Source organism: Anomaloglossus baeobatrachus, chromosome 2 (assembly GCF_048569485.1).
Source record: "Anomaloglossus baeobatrachus isolate aAnoBae1 chromosome 2, aAnoBae1.hap1, whole genome shotgun sequence".
NCBI lineage: Eukaryota > Metazoa > Chordata > Amphibia > Anura > Aromobatidae > Anomaloglossus > Anomaloglossus baeobatrachus.
Genome location: NC_134354.1, coordinates 592991977 through 593014880, shown reverse-complemented (window position 1 = coordinate 593014880; position 22904 = coordinate 592991977). Strand labels below are relative to the sequence as shown.

At 41.4% G+C, this 22904-nt stretch overlaps 1 protein-coding gene across 3 annotated transcripts in view; it reads right to left on the bottom strand.

Moving 5' to 3' along the window:
- The window catches only part of KLF12 (KLF transcription factor 12), a 306275-nt gene that overhangs the window by 127788 nt on the left and 155583 nt on the right, over positions 1 to 22904 (bottom strand). For 2 of the 3 annotated variants that reach the window (XM_075336814.1, XM_075336813.1), the window contains exon 2: positions 15544 to 15631. In XM_075336814.1, coding sequence (XP_075192929.1) covers positions 15544 to 15609 — 66 coding nt within the window. In that variant the 5' untranslated portion in view covers positions 15610 to 15631. The remainder of the gene's footprint in view (positions 1 to 15543; positions 15632 to 22904) is intronic. The other variant, XM_075336815.1, reaches the window with a different exon arrangement.

Genomic DNA, 22904 nt, shown 5'->3' with positions numbered 1-22904 from the left:
CCTAGCATCCGCATGACCTGCGTTTTTTTTCTCACCAGTTATTATTTTACAATCATTTACAGTGTTCTATGCTACAGAATTGTAATGCACGTGTAAAAATCGGATGGCATACAGACTGTGTGTGATGTCCCATTTTTGTCTTACCCATTGACTTGCATTGGTAAGTCTCACCCACTTTACATGACCGTACGTGGCATGCTGCAATTTTTTCTCAGACTGAATCCAGCTGAAGAAAAATTTGCAGATCAGCACTGACTCAGTGAATAACACTGGTGCAAGTGTAATCCGATTTTTTTCTCAGATGGCGCTCGGCGTACTTTTATGCAGATGTGAGCAAACTCTATAGCAAATTAAATAGGACAGTGATGAAACTGCAGAAAATAATTAAAAAGGTAGGGGGTAGCGATTTACCAGCAAAACATCCCCTTTACTCTCAGAATCACTTGGGGTTGCGCAGGTCAGACAACCCCAATAGAAATCATTGTTCAATTTAAAAAAAAAGTACAGAAATAACCAATACCTGAATCCACCATTACTTCAATGGTCCACACCAGTCCTATCGAGGTGACACTTAGGACTTGTGCGCACTAGGCGTTTTTGCCGCGTTTTTAGCGGCGTTTTTTACCGCGTTTTTGTGCTGAAAACGCAGTGACATTGCTTCCCCAGCAATGTCAATGGGTTTTCAGAAGTGCTGTCTGCACACAGCGTTTTTTTTTAGCTGCGTTTTTGTGGTGACCACAAAAACGCAGCATGTCAATTATTTCTGCGTTTTTCACTGCGTTTTTCACCCATTGAGTTCAATGAGATGTTCAAAAACGCAATGAAAAAGGCACATTGCAAATATAGCTGCGTTTCTATGACTAAAAACGCAGCTATAAACGCAAGGGGTGGGTACTACAGTGACGTGTACAGGAAGAGGATTCCTTCTGTTGGTAAACACAGAAGCATGAATCCTCCCGGTACCGTCACCGCTGCGTCCACCTCCCGCCCGGTGCCATGTCAGCTCCGTGCAGCGCCATGTCTGGGCGGGAGGTGGAGGCAGCGGCGAAAACCAAAGTGAACAGTAGAAAAAAAAAATGTCATATATACTCACCTGTCTGCAGGGTCCCGGTGCCATGTCCGCTCCTGTCCCGGTCCCACCGCTCTGGCTGTGTGCAGTCTCCCCGGGGCAGGACCTTGCTTGCAGGACCTGGCGGTGGATCACCTGATGCAGTCACCTGACGCATCAGCTGATCGTAATTCTCGCGGTGTCACCCAGCCGGCTATCAGCTGATCCTGCCGTCAGGGGACTTCATCAGCTGATTACCGGCAGCTCCGGCAGCGATAGGACAGGATCAGACTCTCATCCGATCGCTGCAAGAGCTGCCGGTAATCAGCACATAAGTGAGTATTATTTTTTTTTTCTACTGATGCATCAGCTGATTGTATAACCGGCTTTTATACAATCAGCTGATGTGTGATGTGATTCAGGCACTTGAACCTGACACATCATCTGATCGCTTTGCCTTCCAGCAAACCGATCAGATGATATTGGATCTGGATTGGACGGCGCGGGACCCTGACCCAGGATTACTGCGGAGGGGGGTTCTTTATTTCAATAAAGATGGAGTCACTAATTGTGTTGTGTTTTATTTCTAATAAAAATATTTTTCTGTGTGTTGTGTTTTTTTTTTATCATTACTAGAAATTCATGGTGGCCATGTCTAATATTGGCGTGACACCATGAATTTCGGGCTTAGGGCTAGCTGATAATATACAGCTAGCCCTAACTCCATTATTACCTAGCTAGCCACCCGGCATCAGGGCAGCTAGAAGAGTTGGATACAGCGCCAGAAGATGGCGCTTCTATGAAAGCGCCATTTTCTGGGGTGGCTGCGGACTGCAATTCGCAGTGGGGGTGCCCAGAGATCTTGGGCACCCTGCACTGTGGATTCCAATCCCCAGCTGCCTAGTTGTACCCGGCTGGACTCAAAAATTAGGCGAAGCCCACGTCATTTTTTTTTTTTTAATTATTTCATGAAATTCATGAAATAATTAAAAAAAAAGGGCTTCTCTATATTTTTGGTTCCCAGCCGGGTACAAATAGGCAGCTGGGGGTTGGGGGCAGCCCGTACCTGCCTGCTGTACCCGGCTAGCATACAAAAATATGGCGAAGCCCATGTCATTTTTTTTTTCTTTTTGGGCAAAAAACTGCATACACTAGTGAATGGAGGATGCTGAGCCTTGTAGTTCTGCAGCTGCTGTCTGCTCTCCTGCATACACTAGTTCTGCAGCTGTCTGCTCTCCTGCATACAATGAACATTTTGAAGAAGGAAATGACATCAGACCTTTTTTTTTTTTCTTTTTTCATCAACAATCTTTAATGGCATTGTGCACTGATTAAAAACGCAGTGAGCAAAAACGCAGCAAAAAACGCACCAAATCGCGGCAAAAACGCATGCGTTTTTGCCGCGTTTTTTTAGCCGCGGGTGCGTTTTTTGAGACAAAAACGCACATAAAAACGCAGCGTGAAAAAAACGCCTAGTGCGCACATACCCTAAGGGATACTTTGCACACTACGACATTGCAAGCCGATGCTTGCGATGCCGAGCGCGATAGTCCCCGCCCCCGTCGCAGCAGCGATATCTTGTGATGGCTGCCGTAGCGAACATTATCGCTACAGCAGCGCCACACGCACTCACCTGCTCTGCGACGTCGCTCTGGCCGGCGACCCGCCTCCTTCTTAAGGGGGCGGATCGTGCGGCGTCACAGCGACGTCACATGGCAGGCGGCCAATAGAAGCGGAGGGGCGGAGATGAGCGGGACGTAAACATCCCGCCCACCTCCGTTTTTCCGCATAGCCGGCGTGCGCCGCGGTGACGCAGGTAAGCTGATGTTCCTCGCTCCTGTGGCTTCTCTCACAGCGATGTGTGCTGCTGCAGGGGAACGACTAACAACATCGTACCGTCGCTGCAGCGAAATTATGAAAATGTCGGACACTACACCGATGATACGATTACGACGCTTTTGCGCTCGTTAATCGTATCATAAAGGATTTACACACTACGATATCGACAGCGACGCTGGATGTGCGTCACTTTCGATTTGACCCCACCGACATCGCAGCTGCGATGTCGTAGTGTGCAAAGTACCGCTTAGTCCATAGTTCACAGGACAACTGCAGTCATTCACTAGCCTTAGTGATTCTCTACTGTCAAGTCACTCCTGAGAAATCACTAAAAACCCCTTTAATAACTTGTGATGTTTCTCTTCTTTACAGATCAGATCCTCATGTATAGAGCCTGCTCAGGAGCGGAGCCTGCTCCATACAGCCAACATCTTCCTCTAACAGCAGAGAGAACAATGATCTCCAATCACTGATGGTTATCTAATCTTTATGGGAGATTGTTATTTTGACTATATACTGTACTTCCATATCAAATTATTGAATTTTATATTACAAGCGCACAAACAACTGCAGGTTCAATTTCTCAAGAGGGCCAAAAGTCAAAGTTAATTAAATGTTTTTTAAACAAACAGAAAAATAATCATAAAAATTCAATCAGCTATTTTATTATCCATGTGAAAATATAAAGAAATGAATTTAAAAAAATACAGGCTTGGTATTTCTGAATTAGTAAATGTCCAATCATTATAAATTGAAAATTTCAAAATAAAGTAAATGATGTTTCTTTTGGTCCTCAAATCTCCCCCTCACTGCCCCTAAACAAATTGATAAAAAGCGATCAAAACATTGTGTGTACCCCAAAATAATACCAATAAAATAAACACTAATGTATGGCAAAATGAACACTAACAAACAATGGTGAATTGCATTTATTTTTTCATTGTTTCACCACAGTTGCATTTTTTAACATGTTACATGGTAAAGTGAATGGTGGCAATCAAAACTACAACTTGACCTGCAAAACATAAGCCTTCATGTGGCTATGTAGACAGAAAATATATAATGTTATGGTTCATAGATGATGAGTAGCGAAGATCACAGCCTAAAAAGATAAAAATGGCCGGCTCCTTAAAAGGATAATATAATGTATCAGCAGATAAAGGGTAAGGGTATGTCCGCACGCTGTGTTTTTGATTAAAAAAAAAAAAATGCACCCTCTAGCAGACTTGACAACTGTAAACACTGCGTTTGATAAAAAAAAAGTGGTCAAAACATGCGTTTTCAATGCGTTTTTGTCAGTGCATTTTTTAAAGAAGAAACAAAATATGATAGGATAGGATAATTGATAGATAACTAGAATAGATAGATAGAAAGAATAGATAATAAGAAAGAACAGGTAGAATAGATCGAAAGAAACAACAGAATAGTTTGATAGAGGGATAGCTAGCTTGGATAGCTGTTTTAATTTTTTGGGTAAGAAAGTACCGTGGGCCCCCCCCCCCTATTTTTCATATCCAGAACAAGAACAGGAGCAGCTGCAGGCTGAAACCTTAGCTGTCTGAAAAATATAGGGGATGACACTTTTTTTTCTTTTTTTTTTTTTTCTTTAAAACACATGGGGTCCCCACGTTTTTCTAAAACCAGCCACAGTGCAGTAGACAACTGGGGGCTAATATTATTAGGGTAGGAAAGGCTATCATTATTTGGCCCTTCCCAGCCTAACAATAGCAGCCCACAGCCGCCTCAGAAGTGGAACATCCATAAGATGCACAAATTCTGGCGCTGGACCCGGTTCTTCCCGTTGCACTGCTGCGGTGGCAATCAGGGTAAAAAGGAGTTAATGGCAGCCCAAGCAGCCACTAAGTCCTAAATTAGTGATGGCAGTCGTCTGAGACCTCGCCCCCATCACTAATCTGTAAGTGAAAGTAAATAAACACATACACACCCAAAATCCTTTATGTGGAATACTACATCCCTGTCCTGTCACGGCCAGCACCATAGAGCATGACTGCCTGCAGACACCGAGCCGCATAATGAGAATGAACTCGGGCAGTAGTGCGGGGCCCACAGTTGATACGTCAGAGGTTCACCCGAGTTCATTCTCAGCGCGCGGCACTCTGTGTCGTGGCCTGATCTGCGGTCACAGGTGAAGGACTCCAGCTGTGACCGGAAATCACCTGAGTGATGGCACCGCTGATCGCACTGCTCACTTCAGTCACTAGGGTGATTTGCTGTCACAGGTGGAGGACTCCAGCTGTGGTAGCAGCTAACCTGAGTGACGTCATCACTGATAGCGTTACTCACTTCAGTTGCTGCGTGGAGCTCACAGCGGGCAGTCTTCTTCTATGGTGCTTGCTGTGAGTGTCAGATGTAGCAGTGCTGGAAGGGTCATGGGACTTCATGTGGATTACGTCGGACCTGGAGGGGTATTTTGAGGGGGTTAATAAAGTGGTGAAAGAGGGTGGATTTTTTGCCTTTAATTTAAAAAAAAAGGATTTTTCGGTGTTCGTGTTCATTTACTTTCACTTACAGATTAGTGATGAGGGGGTGTCTCATAGATGCCTGCCATCACTAAGGTAGGACTTAGCTATGGGCTGCCATTAACTCCTTATTACCCCAATTTCCACTGCACGAGGGCAATCGGGATGAGCCAGATAAAGTCCCGGGACTGTCGTATCTAATAAATGCGGCAACTCTGGGTGGCTGCTGGCTGATATTTTTAGGCTAGGGGGCTCCCAATAATGTGGGTCTCCTCAGCCTGAGAATACCACGCCATTCTTTTTTTTATTTATTTATTTTACTGTATGATATAGACCCATCCACCGGCAGCTGTGATTGGTTGCAGTAGGGGCGTGTCTGACTGCAACCAATAACAGGTGGGCGGGGGAAGCAGTAAATATGAAATGAGCCTAATGAGCAGGTGCGGTGAATATGAAATGAGCCTAATGAGTGGCTGGAACTTACAGAAGCAGAAGAGGCCACGGGAGATGTGAGACAGCCGCGTCGGTGATCGATGAGTATGAAGCTGAGAGAGACAGCAAGAGCGAGAGAGAGGATGAATGGAGAAAAGTTGGTGACCTGCGTTTTTGCTGACAAAAATGCATCCAAAACGCAACCAAAGCGCAGTGCAAATGCACAGCTGAACATTTTGGTTGCGTTTTGACACACCTCCTTCATTTCAATGGGTGGCAAAATGTGACCAAAACGCAAAAAGAATGAACATGCTTTTTTTAGACAACGATTTTGACAAATATTTGTCAAACAAAATGCTGCCTAAAAGAAAGCAACATACAGATGGAAATTTTGATTTCTCATAGACTTTGGTGGGGAAGCAAAAGCATGCAGTTTGTCAATGACACAGTGCAGTTTAAAATGCAGCCAAAACGCAAGAAAAAACGTAACGTGACGACATAGCCTTAATCTGGAAGTAATCAGTGTTAGAAATTGCAGCTCCTGGGAAAAAAATGAACTTTATTCCACACAGGAGCCGCTGACTTTCTGTCAGAAAAGCGCAGGCGAAGCTGCTACAGTCAAAGAGCTGTGGCTATAAGCAATTCCCAGCACTTTGACTGATTCGGCTCTGCACTAATGCACTGCAAAGCCAGCAGTCATTGACAGTTGCGGGGTATGATTATACCCACCGCACAAGGTGCAATGACTGTAGCCGCTCCGGCCATGCCTCAATGACTGGTGGTCCTGGGAGGAATAAAGTTCATATTCTACTGGGAGTCGCGCTTTAAGTACGGCAGCCGGGCACCTTTCTAAAGCTATTTACCTGCAGATTAACCTTATATCTGCAGTTTGAGAACCGGTCACCAGGATTTAACCTGTTAAACTAAAAGAATGGCCATAATGGCCCTTTTATACTGATTTAATGACTACCTGTAGTGAAAAAATCCGAAGCCTGGTTCTTGTGCAATTTACCTTACAATTCTTGGTGTAATAGCTTCTTCGTGCATTGCGGCGAGACTGCGAAGCAGGGCTGTGGGTAGGGTCTGCTATGCACCCTCCGCATGTGTATGAGCCACTTCTGACACTTTTTGAGGGCGGTGCTTGCGCCCATTCATCTCCAGGTGTTCTCCAGCAAAATGGCGTCGGAGGCGGCCCATGCTCAGATTAACCTCTGGCAGTCTTCAGCAAAATTTTGCCATGGCGGGACATGAGCAGATATACTGTAGGTCTCAGCTAAGTATTTAGCTCACATATCCATCTCTGCATTTGCTGCTATCAGCGCCATTTTGCTGAAGACCGACCGCCAGAGGTTAATCTGAGCATGTGCCGTTTCTGGTACCATTTTTCTGGCGGGTGCCGGGAGATGAATGTGTGCAAGTGCCGCCTGTGACAAGAGCAAAGCTAGTGCGAAAACTGAGATCAGAGGGTCATACAAATGTGGAGGGGCCATGGAGGAGCCATGGCAGAGCCAAAAACCCTACACACAGTCCATAACCGATCCACTAAATATGCTAAGAAATTCAACAAGAACCAGGATACGGATATTTTCACTACAGGTAGCCATGAAATCAGTATACAGGGCCATTATGGCCATACCTTCACTTCTTACTCTCAATTCTGATGACAGGTTCTCACAGTGGTTAAACTCATACTAAAATCATCTCTACAATATATTTCTTAAATTCAGTTTTATAAAATTCTTCTATGGAATTAACACCATCTTATTACACTTTATTATTTCATCAAATATAATTTCTGTCTGTGTTTTCCAAAATGCATCTTTTCTATAGAACGCGATCAATAATCCTAATGCGGTTATGTTCTGGTACATTCGTTCCTTATTAATGGAAGATAATACAACGCTTCTTCCTACATCACCATCATATTCAATAGATGGTACTGTGTAATGAGCTTTCTCAGTGGTACAACAGGATACCATCTACTGTGCATTCTTAAATATATATTTACAGCACAGAAAATTGAAATAGATGGGCCTTTTTTACTGAGGAGATTATTTGGAATTTTCTAATATGTCTAGTCTAATAGGGCGCGAAGGAAACTCATCAAGGCAGTCAGCTTTAAATAATGGCTTATTAAAACACTTATTTCCGCTTGTAATAAATAGCAACTCAGGCTCAGTTAAGTCGCCTCTTTAAAGTACCACAATGAAATACTTTACGCTACACAACCGTGATGAAAATAACCTGATTATGTATGCATGATCCTCATTCCATCCTTCCTAGCTGCACATTAATACCCAGCATATAAGTTCTATTACCTCGGAGGGCAAAGCAATGCAAACTGGTTATCCATCTTCTTAAGTATTTGTATGGCTGACCTGACATTATACATCTTTGTAACATTAAACCTTAAGGCTGGGGCTATACGGCAACCTTGGCCATGACATTACTACATTGCAGCATAAAGCAATTGAATGGAATCAAAGTGTGCCCCTTAAAAAGTAAATGGGATCACAATGTGCCCCCTATGGAAGTGAATGGGATCACAGAGTGACACCTAAAGAAGTGAATGGGATAACAGTGCGCCCCCCTACGAAAGTGAATGGGATCACAGTGTGCTCCTAAAAAGTGAATGGGATCACAGAGTGACACCTAAAGAAGTGAATGGGATAACAGTGTGCCCCCCTACGAAAGTGAATGGGATCACAGTGTGCCCCTAAAAAGTGAATGGGATCACAGTGTGACACCTAAAGAAGGGAATGGAATCACAGTGTGCCGTGACGTGACGACCGAATGTTTTGCTTATTTGGTGATTGCCGATCTTTTCAGACAGGCTTATAGTTTGGAATGAGCATCCTGCACTCTTGTTCTACTTTAGCTCCAATCTTGTGGGTTTGATCATGGTTATCTTACCATTCTGTTGTATACATTTTGTTTAAATCATATCTGAGAAAATAGTTTTATTGATGTGATTAAAAAAAGTTAGTAATAAAATTTTCCCCAAGGCATCTTGGTAGGAATCTACGTAATTCTATAGTCTCTCTGGCCATTGATTTCAATGAATTTCAGCCGTAAGATCTAAGACTTTTTTACGTACACAAAAGACATTTTTCTCTCAAATATTGTTCACAAATTTATCTACATCTGTTTTAGTGAGCACTACTTTGCCGAGATAATCCATACACCTCACAGGTGTAGCATATCAAGATGCTGATAAGCCAACATGATTACTGCACAGGTGTGCCTTAAGCTAAGTTCAGACATAGCGACAGCGACATCGCTGTTACGTCACCATTTTCTGGGACGTAACAGCGACCTTGTAAGTCGCTGTTATGATCGCTGTTTAGCTGTCAAACACAGCGACGCAGCAGCGATCATAACGTCGCTACATGTGCAGAGAGCAGGGAGCCGCGCACACTGCTTAGCGCTGGCTCCTTGCTCTCCTAGCTACAGTACACAACGGGTTAATTAACCCGATGTGTACTGCAGCTACATGTCACAGTGCAGAGAGCAGGGAGCCGCGCACACTGCTTAGCGCTGGCTCCTTGCTCTCCTAGCTACAGTACACATCGGGTTAATTAACCCGATGTGCACTGCAGCTACATGTCACAGTGCAGAGAGCAGGGAGCCGGCACTGGCAGCAAGAGCGGCGGAGGCTGGTAATGAAGGTAAATATCGGGTAACCAGGGAAAGGTCTTCCCTTGGTTACCCGATGTTTACAGTGGTTACAGCTTTCCACAGCTGCCAGACGCCGGCTCCTGCTCCCTGCTCGCTTCATTTCGTCGCTCTCTCGCTGTTACACACAGCGATGTGTGCTTCACAGCGGGAGAGCGACAACGAAAAAATGAAGCAGGACATTCAGCAACGAGCAACGACCTCACAGCAGGGGCCAGCTCGTTGCTGGATGTCACACACAGCGACAGCGACGGGACGTCGCTGCAACGTCACAGAAAATGGTGACGTAGCAGCGACGTCGTTGTCGTCGTCGCTGTGTGTGACACCACCTTTGGGCTGGCCACAATAAAAGACCACTTTATAATGTGCAGTTTTATAACACATCACAATGCCACAGATGTTTTCAGAGAGCAATCAATTAGCATGCTGACTGCAGGAATGTCCACCAGAGCTGTTGCTTGTGAATTGAGACGTTTCAGAGAATTTGGCAGGACAGAAAACCAGCCTCACAATAGCAGACCACGTGTAGCCACACCAGCCCAGGACCCCCAATTCCAGCATCTTTACCTCCAAGATGATCTGAGACCAGCCACCCGGACAGCTGCTGCAACAATCGGCTTCCATAACTATAGAATTTCTGCACATATGGTCAGAAACATCTTAAGGAAGCTCATCTGCTGCTTGTCATCCTTATCAAAGTCTCCACCTCACTACATTGCATCGTAACAGACTTGAGTGGACAAATGGTATCTGGCATGTTAGAGAGGTGTTCTCTTTATGGATGAATCCTGGTTTTCACTGTAAAGGACAGATGGCAGACTGTGTGTATAGCGTCATGTGGGTGAGTGGTTTGCTGATATTGTTGTGAATTGAGCGGCCCATGGTGACGGTGGGGCTATGGTATAGGCAGGAATATGTTATGGACAACGAACACAAGTGCATTTTTATATGCCATTTTGAATGCACAGAGATACCATGACCAGATCCTGAGGCCCATTGTTGTACCATTCATCCACAACCCTCAAACAATGTTGCAGCATGATAATGCATGACCTGATGTTGCTAGAATCTGTACACAATTCCTGAAGGCTGAAAACATCCCAGTTCTTCCATGGCCAGCATACTCACCGGACATGCCACCCATTGAGTGTGTTCGGGATGCTCTGAATCAGTATAAACGGCAGAGTGTTCAAGTTCCTGCCAATATCCAGCAACTTCGCACGGTCATTGAAGAGAAGTGGACCAACATATTCCACAGGCCACAATCCACAACCTGATCAACTCTATACTGTAAAACTGCACATTTTAGAGTGGCCTTTTATTGTGGCCAGCCTAAGGCATACCTGTGCAATAATCATGCTGTCTAATCAGCATCTTGATATACCACACCAGTGAGGTGGATGGATTATCTCGGCAAAAGAGAAGCGCTCACTAACACAGATTTACACAAATTTGTGAACAATATTTGAAAGAAAAAGAGATTGGTGTACATTCAAAAAGTCTTGGCTTCAGCTCATGAAAAATGGGAGCAAAAATAAGTGTTGAGTTGACATTTTTGTCCAGTGTAGAATGTTTGTCAGACTTGCTAAACAAGCCAGTTATTGTCAATCGGCTTATATATAGCAAGGATCGACTGATTTAAAAGGGCCATAACAGTAAAACATTTATGAATTAACCATCCTTAAAAAGCCAGGAAATGAGCAACCGCTTTAAAATAATATCAACACACTAAATGGATGGTATCTACATGGAAACTGTTTGATGAATTCCAATATATAACAGGATGGAAACAATTTTATTTAAAAACCTTTTTTTGGTAAATAGATCACTAACCACACCATTCAGATAAAAAAAAAAAAAAAAAAAAAAAAATTACAGAATAAGAATAAAAGTAACCTTGCTCAAAACCTAAACACTCAAGAGTGACACCAGTTAACACTACTGTTGCTCTCCTTGCATTTCACACTGCCTGCAACCAAGTAGCAGCATTATCAGCAGTTGTTGATGAAGTCCTCATTAAGCAGAATGGCTTTACTGTCCCTGAACCTATCTGTGATATGGAGAAAGACCAGTCTGACCAAGAATTGCATTTAATTTACTCCCCTCCCCCTACATTCCCAGATGCATTATTTGAATTAGGAAGCAAACCATGTAGACCAGGGCTTCCCAGTCTATGGCTCTGAAACCACGCGACTTGCGGGACTGTGATGTGTGTCTCGCGGATGTCTGCCGGCTTTGTACATTAGCAACAGGTCTAACAGCTATGAAGATGGTGACTTTTGTGAGTAACCCCACATAGAAGAGCAAATCTGCCTGCACACATACTGGCCATGGGAGAGGAGAGATAAATTAAGTATGGTAAGCTGGAGACAGGATGATACTACCGGTCAGAGTACTTCTAGCTGGATTTAATAGTGTGGTGGGAATGCTTCCTGCAAAAATACTGAATGAGATTTGGTAGGAAACGTCGGGGTGTATGTATCGTCCCTCGGTGTAGTTTTTACAGGAGAGCTTTAACTGTCATTATACCAGTAACAAAGGTTCAGGTATTACTACTGTTGAAGGAGAAAATGGGATCTGGATGCCACTACTTGCTGGGCTTTGAATGTGGCTCACAAACCTCTCAGAGCTGAATGGCTCTCAAGAAAAGAAAGGTTGAGGACCACTGCTGTAGACCATACTCAACAGAAAACACCCCACCCATCACAACCTCATCGTTATTATTAATTTTGTATTGTAAACTTTTACCCAATTTTACAATAATTATGGGTGACTATTATAACAATTTTGTTTAAAAAAATATAAAAAAAAAAATATAAAAAAATGATAAATTTACATTTGATATATAGTTCTACCTGCTCTGATCTATTATACTGTAACATCTATGAATTAATGCCATATAATATGAATATATTTATCCCATGTATGAATATGTGTTACTTATACTAATGATTTTCCATGAACAAGTATAGAAGGAGCTTTTGCCATCATAGGGTTAAAACATGGGAGGTTTCATGTTTGATTTTAATCCCTTTCCTTCACTTTTTCCTTTCCTCCCCTTTTTCTATATTTTGGCAGTCTAGCCTTTAGTTTGATAGACCATGTAGAAGGCGCTTGTACGCCGAAACGCGTAGTCCAAGCAGGCTACCACTCCTAATCTCTTTCCTTCACCGCCCAGAAGTGTGGCTCCAATTTTATGGACGTTTTTCAAAATAAAGATTTGCAAATGCAAACATTTTTTAATATATATCTGCATCCTCAAATTTGTCCGCTGGAGTCAAAGTTTTTTCAAGAAAAGAAAGGTTGAGGACCACTGCTGTAGACCATACTCAACAGAAAACACCCCACCTATCACAACCTCATCGTTATTATTAATTTTGTATTGCAAACTTTTACCCATACGTGTTGTATTTTTTAAACTGCTGTCCAACTTTACATTGCGGAAAATAGGATTAAAAGCAAACAATAGGATAAAAGAAGTTATTCCAATGGGAACTGTTTATGTTTTTGCTTAAAAGAGGTTGTTTTCATTTCTGTAAAATAGAGATATACAAAAGTTAAATATTTCTCTGTAAATGAGTCCATTATGTTTCCATTTGTCTCCATAAATTTATATAAACACTGTAAATTAAACAGGCAGTTTTCCTTTATTATAATAAATGGTATTTACAGTCTTTGGGGGTGAATTAGAGAATGAAAAGTTGCAACAGTTTTCGGTGACTCAGAATTGCACAAAAAAGTTGTGACTTAGATTTTTCACACCAGTTTGAAGCAGGGACAGGACCAGAAGAGGGCACATGTCCCATCAATCAGAAGTGCGGGCATTTGTGTGCCAGAATTGTTACTTCAGTCAGAGACTTGAGTACCATTTCTTTTGAGGCACATAGAGGTAAATCCAAAATAGAAGTAAGAAGAACAGTTCAGCTCACCCCAATAGATGGAAACTCTCAAAAAGTTCGGTGCACGGACAAGTGATGGGCCAGTTCCCGAATGAACGATCCAAAAAAAAAAAAAAAAGAGTTGAGCCAGCATCCGCAGGTAATATTAAAAACCTTCGCTTTATTCTTCAAAAAAGTTATATTAAACATAGACACCGTCTGGTCTACGCGTTTCGAACTAATCATAACACATATAAAACCAAAATGCCAAGCTTTAAATAAATCCCACCACCATACTCAATGCCAAAAGAAAAGGAAGGAAAAAACAAATCAGCCTTAGTCGGGCGTTAAGCCAGAAACCCATAAACGTTGATTGTGTACTGTTTGCTCATGCACGAATAAAGAAATACCATTTGCACCCAGCTAGATTACTCTCCTCATTGTTTGTTCATGTGGCCAGGGCAGGGTGGTGAGCGGGACTTTCAAGAAGTATCAAATAATTACTGAATCAAACAATAGCCCACAATGAAACAAATCAGCACACAACGAAAAAAATGGGGAAGGGAAGGGGAAAAAAAAATAAATATATATATATATATATATATATAGATATATATATATATAATATATATATATATATATTTATTATATATATATATATATTATATATATATATATATATATATTTGAAAATATAACAACCCAATCAAAATATATCAAATTAAATGCACAATTTCGCTACATAAATATGCAATATACATCACTCATTATCACTCCCTTCTTGTACTGAGAACACACACTAAGCATAAAATATATATATATTATATATATATATATATATATATATATATATATATATATATATATATATATATATATATATATATACACACACATACATATACATAGACACACACACACACACACACCATATTGTACAGTCATATGAAAATGTTTGGGCACCCATTTTAATGTTCACCTTTTTTCTTTATAACAATTTGGGTTTTTGCAACAGCTGTTTCATATATCTAGTAACTGAGTCACATTTCTTTCCATTTCAGGAGGTAGTGATAATAAGTCAGGAAGAGGAAGGCCCCAGTACTTCTGGAACTGTATGTGCACGAATAGTAGCAGGACAATATTTCCTAGGTGAGATACCTCAAACTGCAAAGAGAGGAAGGTCGCAAAAAAGGTGCAAAGTGTATTACAAAACAGATAAAAGAGAACCCCATATTTTGTTGCGACACCTGCCCTGACAAATCTAGCCTGTAAAAGACTGTTTCAAAGTGTACCACACATCATTAGATTACTACATTTTTATATGATTTACTCTAACTTATTGCAGCCATAGCGCTCACTTCATGATGATTAACTTGTTTGGTCCAAAGACGAGGAGACAAAAGCCGGCGCTGATTTGGTGCAAGGCTTATGTGACATCACAATCCCACATGAGCTCCGACATCGTAAGCCTTGACACCAAAGGAAAGGTGCTGGTTTGGCAGGTGAGTATAGGTATTATTATTTTACCTTTGGGAAACATGGGGAATCAGAAGGGCTGTCCTAAAACCCTTTTATTGTCCAACCCTCAGTCTGCATCTAAGTACTTTGACCTAGGCATAGAGCTTATTAGAATACCCTGCACCTGTGAGTGTTGCCCAGTTGCCACCTTTTTGTAACAGAGATATATATATATATATACATATATATATATATATATATATATATATATATATATATATATATATATATATGATTTTATTTTTTTTATTTTTTTTCGCAGACTGATGGCATGTTTGAGTTTGGACTGATTTGCAGTCCAAACTCACCCATTCAAGTGAAGGTGCTTGCAAAATACAAACAGCACAAAGATGTCATCCATTTTTTAACCATGTGCTGTCTGTTTTACATGGACTAATCCTGGGAGAAGTTTGACATACCTCCATCAGTTTAATGTCCCAATTGAGAAAAATGGAGAAAAATGTCCATAAGTGCAAAGCAGATGAAAATCGAGATCCAGAATGAGAAAAATAAAACACACATTAATTTGGCCTCACCATAAGTAAACAGAATCCAGCATTCATAAACATTAATGAATATACATTGGCAACTGATTGGTTGCTTCAAGAAATTGAATTTCTTTTTTCTCATTCAAACAAGGCAGCTCATGTAGTATCTAGTATGGTCTGCTTACCACTTGCTCAGATTCCAATAGTTCGGTTTTGACTCTTGCTGCCGGCATCCCGTCCAGCATTAACATTCTTTGTTCAAATATTTCTGTTCTAAAAGAAATAGAAAATAATTGTGAACCTCAGAGCTTTTACTATGTCCAATATTGAAAACGTCAATAAAATGTAAATTAAAGAAAAAGAGCCACACTCTTAATATAAAGTGTTATATGAGGCCCAATTAAAACCAAATTTAAGGCCTAAACTCCAAGTATATGTTAAGATAGCAAAAAGCATCCATGACCCACTTGTGCCAAAGAAATACACTTTTTGGCCATTGTTTGACAGGTTGAGATTGTGTATAAACTGCATGCACATTACAAAGAGAACTGGTTAGACATTTAGTTTTGAATCCATTGGTTCAACAATTTGGTAAGCATCTAGAACCTAGTAAATTGGTAGTAAGATTAAAAAGTACAGGAAAAGTGAGCTTACATGAATCTAGTTTTGTTTTCTGGACTGGGATTTTTATGAAAATGATGTATATCTTGATGGTGTAATCTACCATTTCTTATACCCACTTTGCAGGTTTTTCCCTCAACCCTTAAGGCCCCGTCACACTAAGCAACATCGCTAGCAACATCGCTGCTAACGAACAACTTTTGTGACGTTGCTAGCGATGTTGCTGTGTGTGACATCCAGCAACAACCTGGCCCCTGCTGTGAGGTCGTTGGTTGTTGCTGAATGTCCTGGGCCATTTTTTAGTTGTTGCTGTCCCGCTGTGAAGCACAGATCGCTGTGTGTGACAGCGAGACAGCAACAACTAAATGTGCAGTGAGCAGGAGCCGGCTTCTGCGGAGGCTGGTAACCACAGTAAACATCGGGTAACCAAGAAGCCCTGTCCCTGGTTACCCGATATTTACCTTTGTTACCAGCCTCCGCCGCTCTCACTGTCAGTGCCGGCTCCTGCTCTGTGCACATGTAGCTGCAGGACACATCGAGTTAATTAACCCGATGTGTGCTGTAGCTAGGAGAGCAGGGAGCCAGCGCTAAGCATTGTGCGCTGCTCCCTGCTCTGTGCACATTTAGCTGCAGCACACATCGGGTAATTAACCCGATGTGTGCTGTAACTAGGAGAGCAGGGAGCCAGCGCTCAGTGTGCGCTGCTCCCTGCACGTGTAGCTCCGTGCGCTGGTAACCAAGGTAAATATCGGGTTGGTTACCAGATATTTACCTTAGTTACCAAGCGCAGCATCTTCCACGCGGCGCTGGGGGCTGGTCACTGGTTGCTGGTGAGCTCACCAGCAACTCGTGTAGCCACGCTCCAGCGATCCCTGCCAGGTCAGGTTGCTGGTGGGATCGCTGGAGCGTCGCAGTGTGACATCTCACCAGCAACCTCCTAGCAACTTACCAGCGATCCCTATCGTTGTTGGGATCGCTGGTAAGTTGCTTAGTGTGACTGGACCTTTAGTTAGCTTAAGGTCTCGACCATGAAACATCTGCAAAAAGGTAGCAGTGCCTTAACATTGGGAAGACATAAGAGCCTGCTGTGGAGATCTTGGCCCACTGAATATTCTACTATTGCACTTTTTTCTCTGTATTGTGGAGTAATCCTATTCATGCTTAGTGGCAACCAAAAGAGACAGTTTATTATTATTTTCTTCTTTACATATACAGTACTTAACCTTATGATACCATACTTGTTTTGGACCTTAAATGGGATATATCATCATGAAATATTGTTTAAAACAGGTATCAGGTATATGTTATTTTTTTTTTATTTGATAGTGCCCATTTTTATATCACAAACTATATAAAAAAAGAACAAAAAGCACAATATAATTCTTGCAATTTTTCACACTGGCCTTTCGGGCTATTTTAAACTCATACTACTGTACCTGTTTGTTGTTGTTTTTTTTTACAGAACACTTTTCAGCAGCCTTATTATCATCACAGGCATGATTATATTGCAATGAAAGGGAACACCTCTATACACAGCTGATACCTAAGGATCCACCAACTATTCACAATAGGTGATGTCTCAAGTGACCCTGATCCCCCTTTAGAGTGTCCTTTGCACATGCCCATTAGAAGCCTCAATACAAAGAATAGGGTCTGAGTTAAGCTGGGGCCACACAGGGACTAATGCGATCCTCGCATGACACTCGGTTCACGCTGGCACCACAGCAGGAGCCGAGGGTCATGCGAGTGTCACAGCGATCATGCGATCGGTCCTCAGCTGCGGGGGGTGGGCCGGCTCTGAGGAGGGGCAGGCCAGTGCTGAGGGAAAGGTGGGCCGAAGCTGAGGAAGGGAGGGAGGGATTTATCTCCCTCTCTCCTCCATAGCCGGCTATTGCCATTCTCGCCCTGCATTTGCGGGTACCGCGAGTGCAGTGCGATTTTTCTCTCGCCCCATAGACTTGAATAGGTGCAAGAGAAAGAGACTCACATTACAATCACAGCATGCTGATATTGTTTTCTCGGTCCGATTAAGGACGAGAAAATAATCGATCATGGGTGATGGCACATAGGTTAACATTGGTCCGAGTGGAATGCGATGTTTTATCACATTCCATTCGGTCCGATTTTCATGCTGTGTGTCTTAGGCCTTAGCCTATTGCTGCTCAAGAATTGTGAGTCTAGAATAGCCCAAGTGGCCAATGTGAAAACTGCATTTTTTTGCATACAAAAAATAAGTTTACCAGAAAAAGAATGTCACTAAAATGACACACTAGTTTACATCAAGTTTTTAAGTATCAATCTAATATTTTTTGTTTTTTAAATTTCAAGAGCTATAATGTTTTTCAGTCTTATTTTGTATTTAACACTAGAAGTCCCAGGAATTTCGAGCTCCATAGGGTTCCAATGGTAGAAATGTCAAATGACCCCTCTCTGGGACTTCTAGTGTTAAAAAGAAAATATATAATCATCTACCGATCCTCTTCTATTAACAACTTCAGATGCCGTGTTCACTACTGACAGCAACATCAAAAGGGGTTAACTATCATAAGCCAACTTAATTCACATAAGTACATTTCAACAAAATCATATATACATACACACACTCAAGGATAATAAAACCCCTTATTTCTCCATTTATATAGCTTCAACATATTCCGCAGCACTTTATAGATTCACTAGAACTCACAATTCCCTATCAATATGACTTTTGATGGACAAAAGGAATCCGAAGTACCTAGAGAAAACCAACACAAACATAGGGAAAGTATATAAACTCCCTAGACCCCTGTGCTTCTAGCCACTGAGGCATTGTGCTGTCTATGACGTTGCTGGGACATTTGTAATACAAAAAAAACTGATATTCAGACTATAATGCGTCTGACTAGATGCAAATTCTTGTAGAGGTCAATGTAGAGGCCAATGTGAGTTAAAGAAGACCTTTCATTGGATTTTGTAATGAAAACAGAATACCTCCTCAAATTGGTGCAACGGCACGGATTCTGGAACGGTTTTTCTTTTCCTTTTGTGCTCTGTTCCAAAGTTGTGCCTCCTAGTAATTAAGATACAGACTTTCTCTTCGACCAACTGGGTGTTTACCACAGAACCTCTTCTGCGGGGGTGTGACAGTGTTTTCAATAGCGAGCATCAGAGGAAAAAAAACAAAACGTCCTACGCCCAGTTGGTTGAAAGGAAAATGTATACTTTTTTCCCCAAGAAAAGAAGCATAACTTTGAAATGGAGGGGCACAAAAGAAAATGAAATGTGGTTCCAGAATCAGTTGATTAGCACCGATTAGAGGCTTACGTTTAAAAAAAAAAATCCAGTGACAGATCCTGTTTTAGGTCACCATTCCAGCTTTCCATGGATTAATAAGAGAATGCACCAGCGATGGATTTGGAATTTCTGCCAGACACCATGAAACGTCTACTGCAAGACAATACTGCAGCTCTTACTCAATGGGATGTTTCCATTATGCATATTAAAGTATGATTTACAGTGTTTACTTGAAAAATCTCTGACTAGATCTCGTTACATGAATACCCAAGTTAAAATAGAATTCTTTACATGTCTGTTTAACTTGTTGAAATAAATCATAACCAGAACTTTATCCAGGAACAGCAGTAACCGGCATCAATCTGTCATATAAACTCTTCAGAGTTTACTCTTTGCAGCAGTAAAATCACCGGTTCTTTTGTGGTTTTTGAGATCCACGACAAAAAATGGTATGGTTTTTATTTACCATGAGTACAGCAAAAAAACACAAAATGACCACAGCATGTGAACGCAGCTTTTTAGCACAATTAATTATTTATCAATTTTACAATTAGGTAGTCAACTAACATACAAGATTTAAAGGGAATCTGTCAGCAGGGTTTTGCTACCTCATCTGATAACATCATGTAGTCAAGGAGATTCTGAATCCAAAAGTTGTATCACATAAATTACTGGCTACAGATGTTCTGAAGCAATTAAAGAATTTAGAGTCAGGAACACAGCAGAGCTTGCCCGTTCACACCAGGCTATCAATGTGTTAATCACAGCAGGGGGCATGCTGGACTAGCCTGCACAGGAGTTTCTAGTCTTCTAATGGTAATCACAGGGTAATAAACACTTTAGTTTACATAAACTATTGCAGACACACTGATAAAAGAAGCACAGTAGCTGTTATGTTTTTAAACCCTAACAGCATGTTGTCCTCAGCTGACAAAACAAAAACCTGCTGACAGATTCTCTTTAAGAGTGAAAGGCTTAAATATATTATTTTTTAGAGATCGTACTTTCATTGGTATATGTCATTGTATTATAACAATTTAAAACACCTTGCCTTATTCTGAAATTGAATTGTCTAAAAAATGTCAAGTGCTCTTATTGTTCCAAGTTTAAACCCATAATGACCAGATTAATGTTTTTACTTTGTGCAATAGGTTGGCCAAACTGCTAAAGACCCACATATTAGACTAATATTGCCGAATCAGCCGAAATCATGTATAATGTGTATTTGTGCCTCCAAACACCTCCTCAACAGATGATATTGGGGAGAGAAAGATATGGCATGTCTGATCCTTTTTGTTTTTGGTGAGATAAGCCACCGCCAGAGGCGTATAACACTGGCTTTTTCATAAAGAACAGACGAGTGATTGGTGTGCTCCCGTGTATGGAGTCGAGAGAGAGTTAGTAGTCAAATGGCAAATATCTAAAAGTGTATGTGGAACTTAAGGCTAGTTTCACATATGCTTCAGGTACATTTTTGTTTAGCTTGATGTATTTCCACAAGATCACAACTGATGGTAAAAGTCATTGAAAAATGCATTTGTTGCCATCAGACTTTCTCCCATGTTACTCTCAGCGTTGATCCATTGCCATCTAGTACATGAAACATCATGATCAGGCCACCGGACCACCTGTCTGGTGTAACAAATGATTTGTATTACAGGGGGAACAATCTAATTGCAAACATTGGCATCACTTCCTCTACCAGTTCAAATGCTGGATAGAATTGACGGTGCGGCACTGGACATATGTGCAAGAGGCCTAAGACATATGTATGTAATTAATGATCCTTTTATTGCTTGCTTTCTTTTGGATGGTTTTTAAAAGGAGTTATCCTATAAAAAAAAGGTATGAACTATCCACAGATGAAATGATAAATGAATGATGTCTGGAAGTCAAGCTGCTAAGACCCCAATTGATCTTGAGAATGATTGGTCCAAATTCTCCTGTGTCAGTAGAGTATTAGTAAGCAAGTGTGACCACCAATGTAGACAGTAAGTGATCCATTCCCATAGGTTGATTTGGAAACCCAGTTCTTGTGATCAGTGGTGAGCTCTGCAGTCAGATCCCCAGTGATCATACATTTATCATCCACTTTGTGAATATATGGCGTACACTAAATTGTTTATGGAACAACCCATTTAAGAAAAGTCTGTGTCCGAGTTCAGGTAATGTTCATATGATAAAAAAAGTTTTTTGAACAGAGGAAAGGGAGAGAAAGAGAGAGAGGGGAGGAGAGTGAGAGGAGAAGAGAGGAACAGAGAGAGAGAGAGGAAGAAAAAAAGAGAGGAAGAAAGAAAGAGGAAGAAAAAGAGGAAGAAACAGAGCAAGAAACAGAGAGAAGAAAGAGAGAGGAAGAAAGAGAGAGGAAGAAAGAGAGAGGAAGAAAGAGAGGAAGAAAGAGAGAGGAAGAAAGAGAGAGGAAGAAAGAGAGAGGAAGAAAGAGAGAGGAAGAAAAAAAGAGGAAGATTGAGAGAGGAAAAAAAGAGAGGAAGAAAGAGAGAGGAACAAAGAGGAAGAAAGAGGAAAAGAGAGGAAAAAAGAGAGGAAGAAAGAGAGAGGAAGAAAGAGAGAGGAAGAAAAAAAAAGAGGAAGAAAAAAAGAGGAAGATTGAGAGAGGAAAAAAAGAGAGGAAGAAAGAGAGAGGAACAAAGAGGAAGAAAGAGGAAAAGAGAGGAAAAAAGAGAGGAAGAGAGAGAAAGAGAGAATTACTACGACCATTTTACAGCACAGAAGTTCAGGTCCCCAATTGACTTGTATGAGGTTCGGAGTCCAGGGTTCACAGGTTCGCTCTTCTCCAAAGACAATATAAAGCCTAAATAGGCACCATAAAGCAGCACATGGTGTTGTCCGATATGGACTGTGTGACACTACAAAGTTGTTACTGCCTCTTTATAAAAACTTGAGTGGGCAACTAATAATCAAGGAAAAGTGCACTTGATAAAATATTGGAATCCACTTATCAGTCAGAGCAATTCATTTCTGCACCGCTTAGAAAATGATTTTTAGATTAGAACTAAAAGTTCCCGCTGATGGCGTTTTATCCCAAAAAGCTGCAGTCTGTTAGGAGTTTATCTAAGGTCGTCTGCATAGTATAGCAGAACTTAAATGATGGGTAATACAGTTCTTTCCTGGGGGAATGTTCGTCAGATTAGTTCTTTCTATTCCTAGATTCTTGATTATATGTTTCTTAATGGATAACTTTAAGTTATAGACATTTCCTTATTTAGAAAACCCATATCAAGTCCTTTTCTCAGCATCACCCTCTTTCCGGCAGATTTACTACAGCACATGAATGCGCAATAAGAGTGAACACCCTTAGATGTCACACTGAGGATGCTTTAAGCTGGCAATATAAAGTGAGAGCACCGTATTATCTGCTATTTGTTCTTAATGGGAGGTTGCAGAAATTTGTACCAGTGCACTCAAGTGTACAGCACCAATAATTCACAAGGCAGTGTGCTAGAGAACGCAATTATATATCTACTCAAGAGCGATCACGTCTTAGCAAGGGCTTAATATCCCTGACAATGTGACAACTCAGCAATGCAAGTTTGGCTGGATTTCAGGGACTTGACCTGCTTTAGACACTATCTCACCTCAACATTCTGGCATCACATCCTGTTCTCTGCTTCTTCAATTAAACCAGAAATGG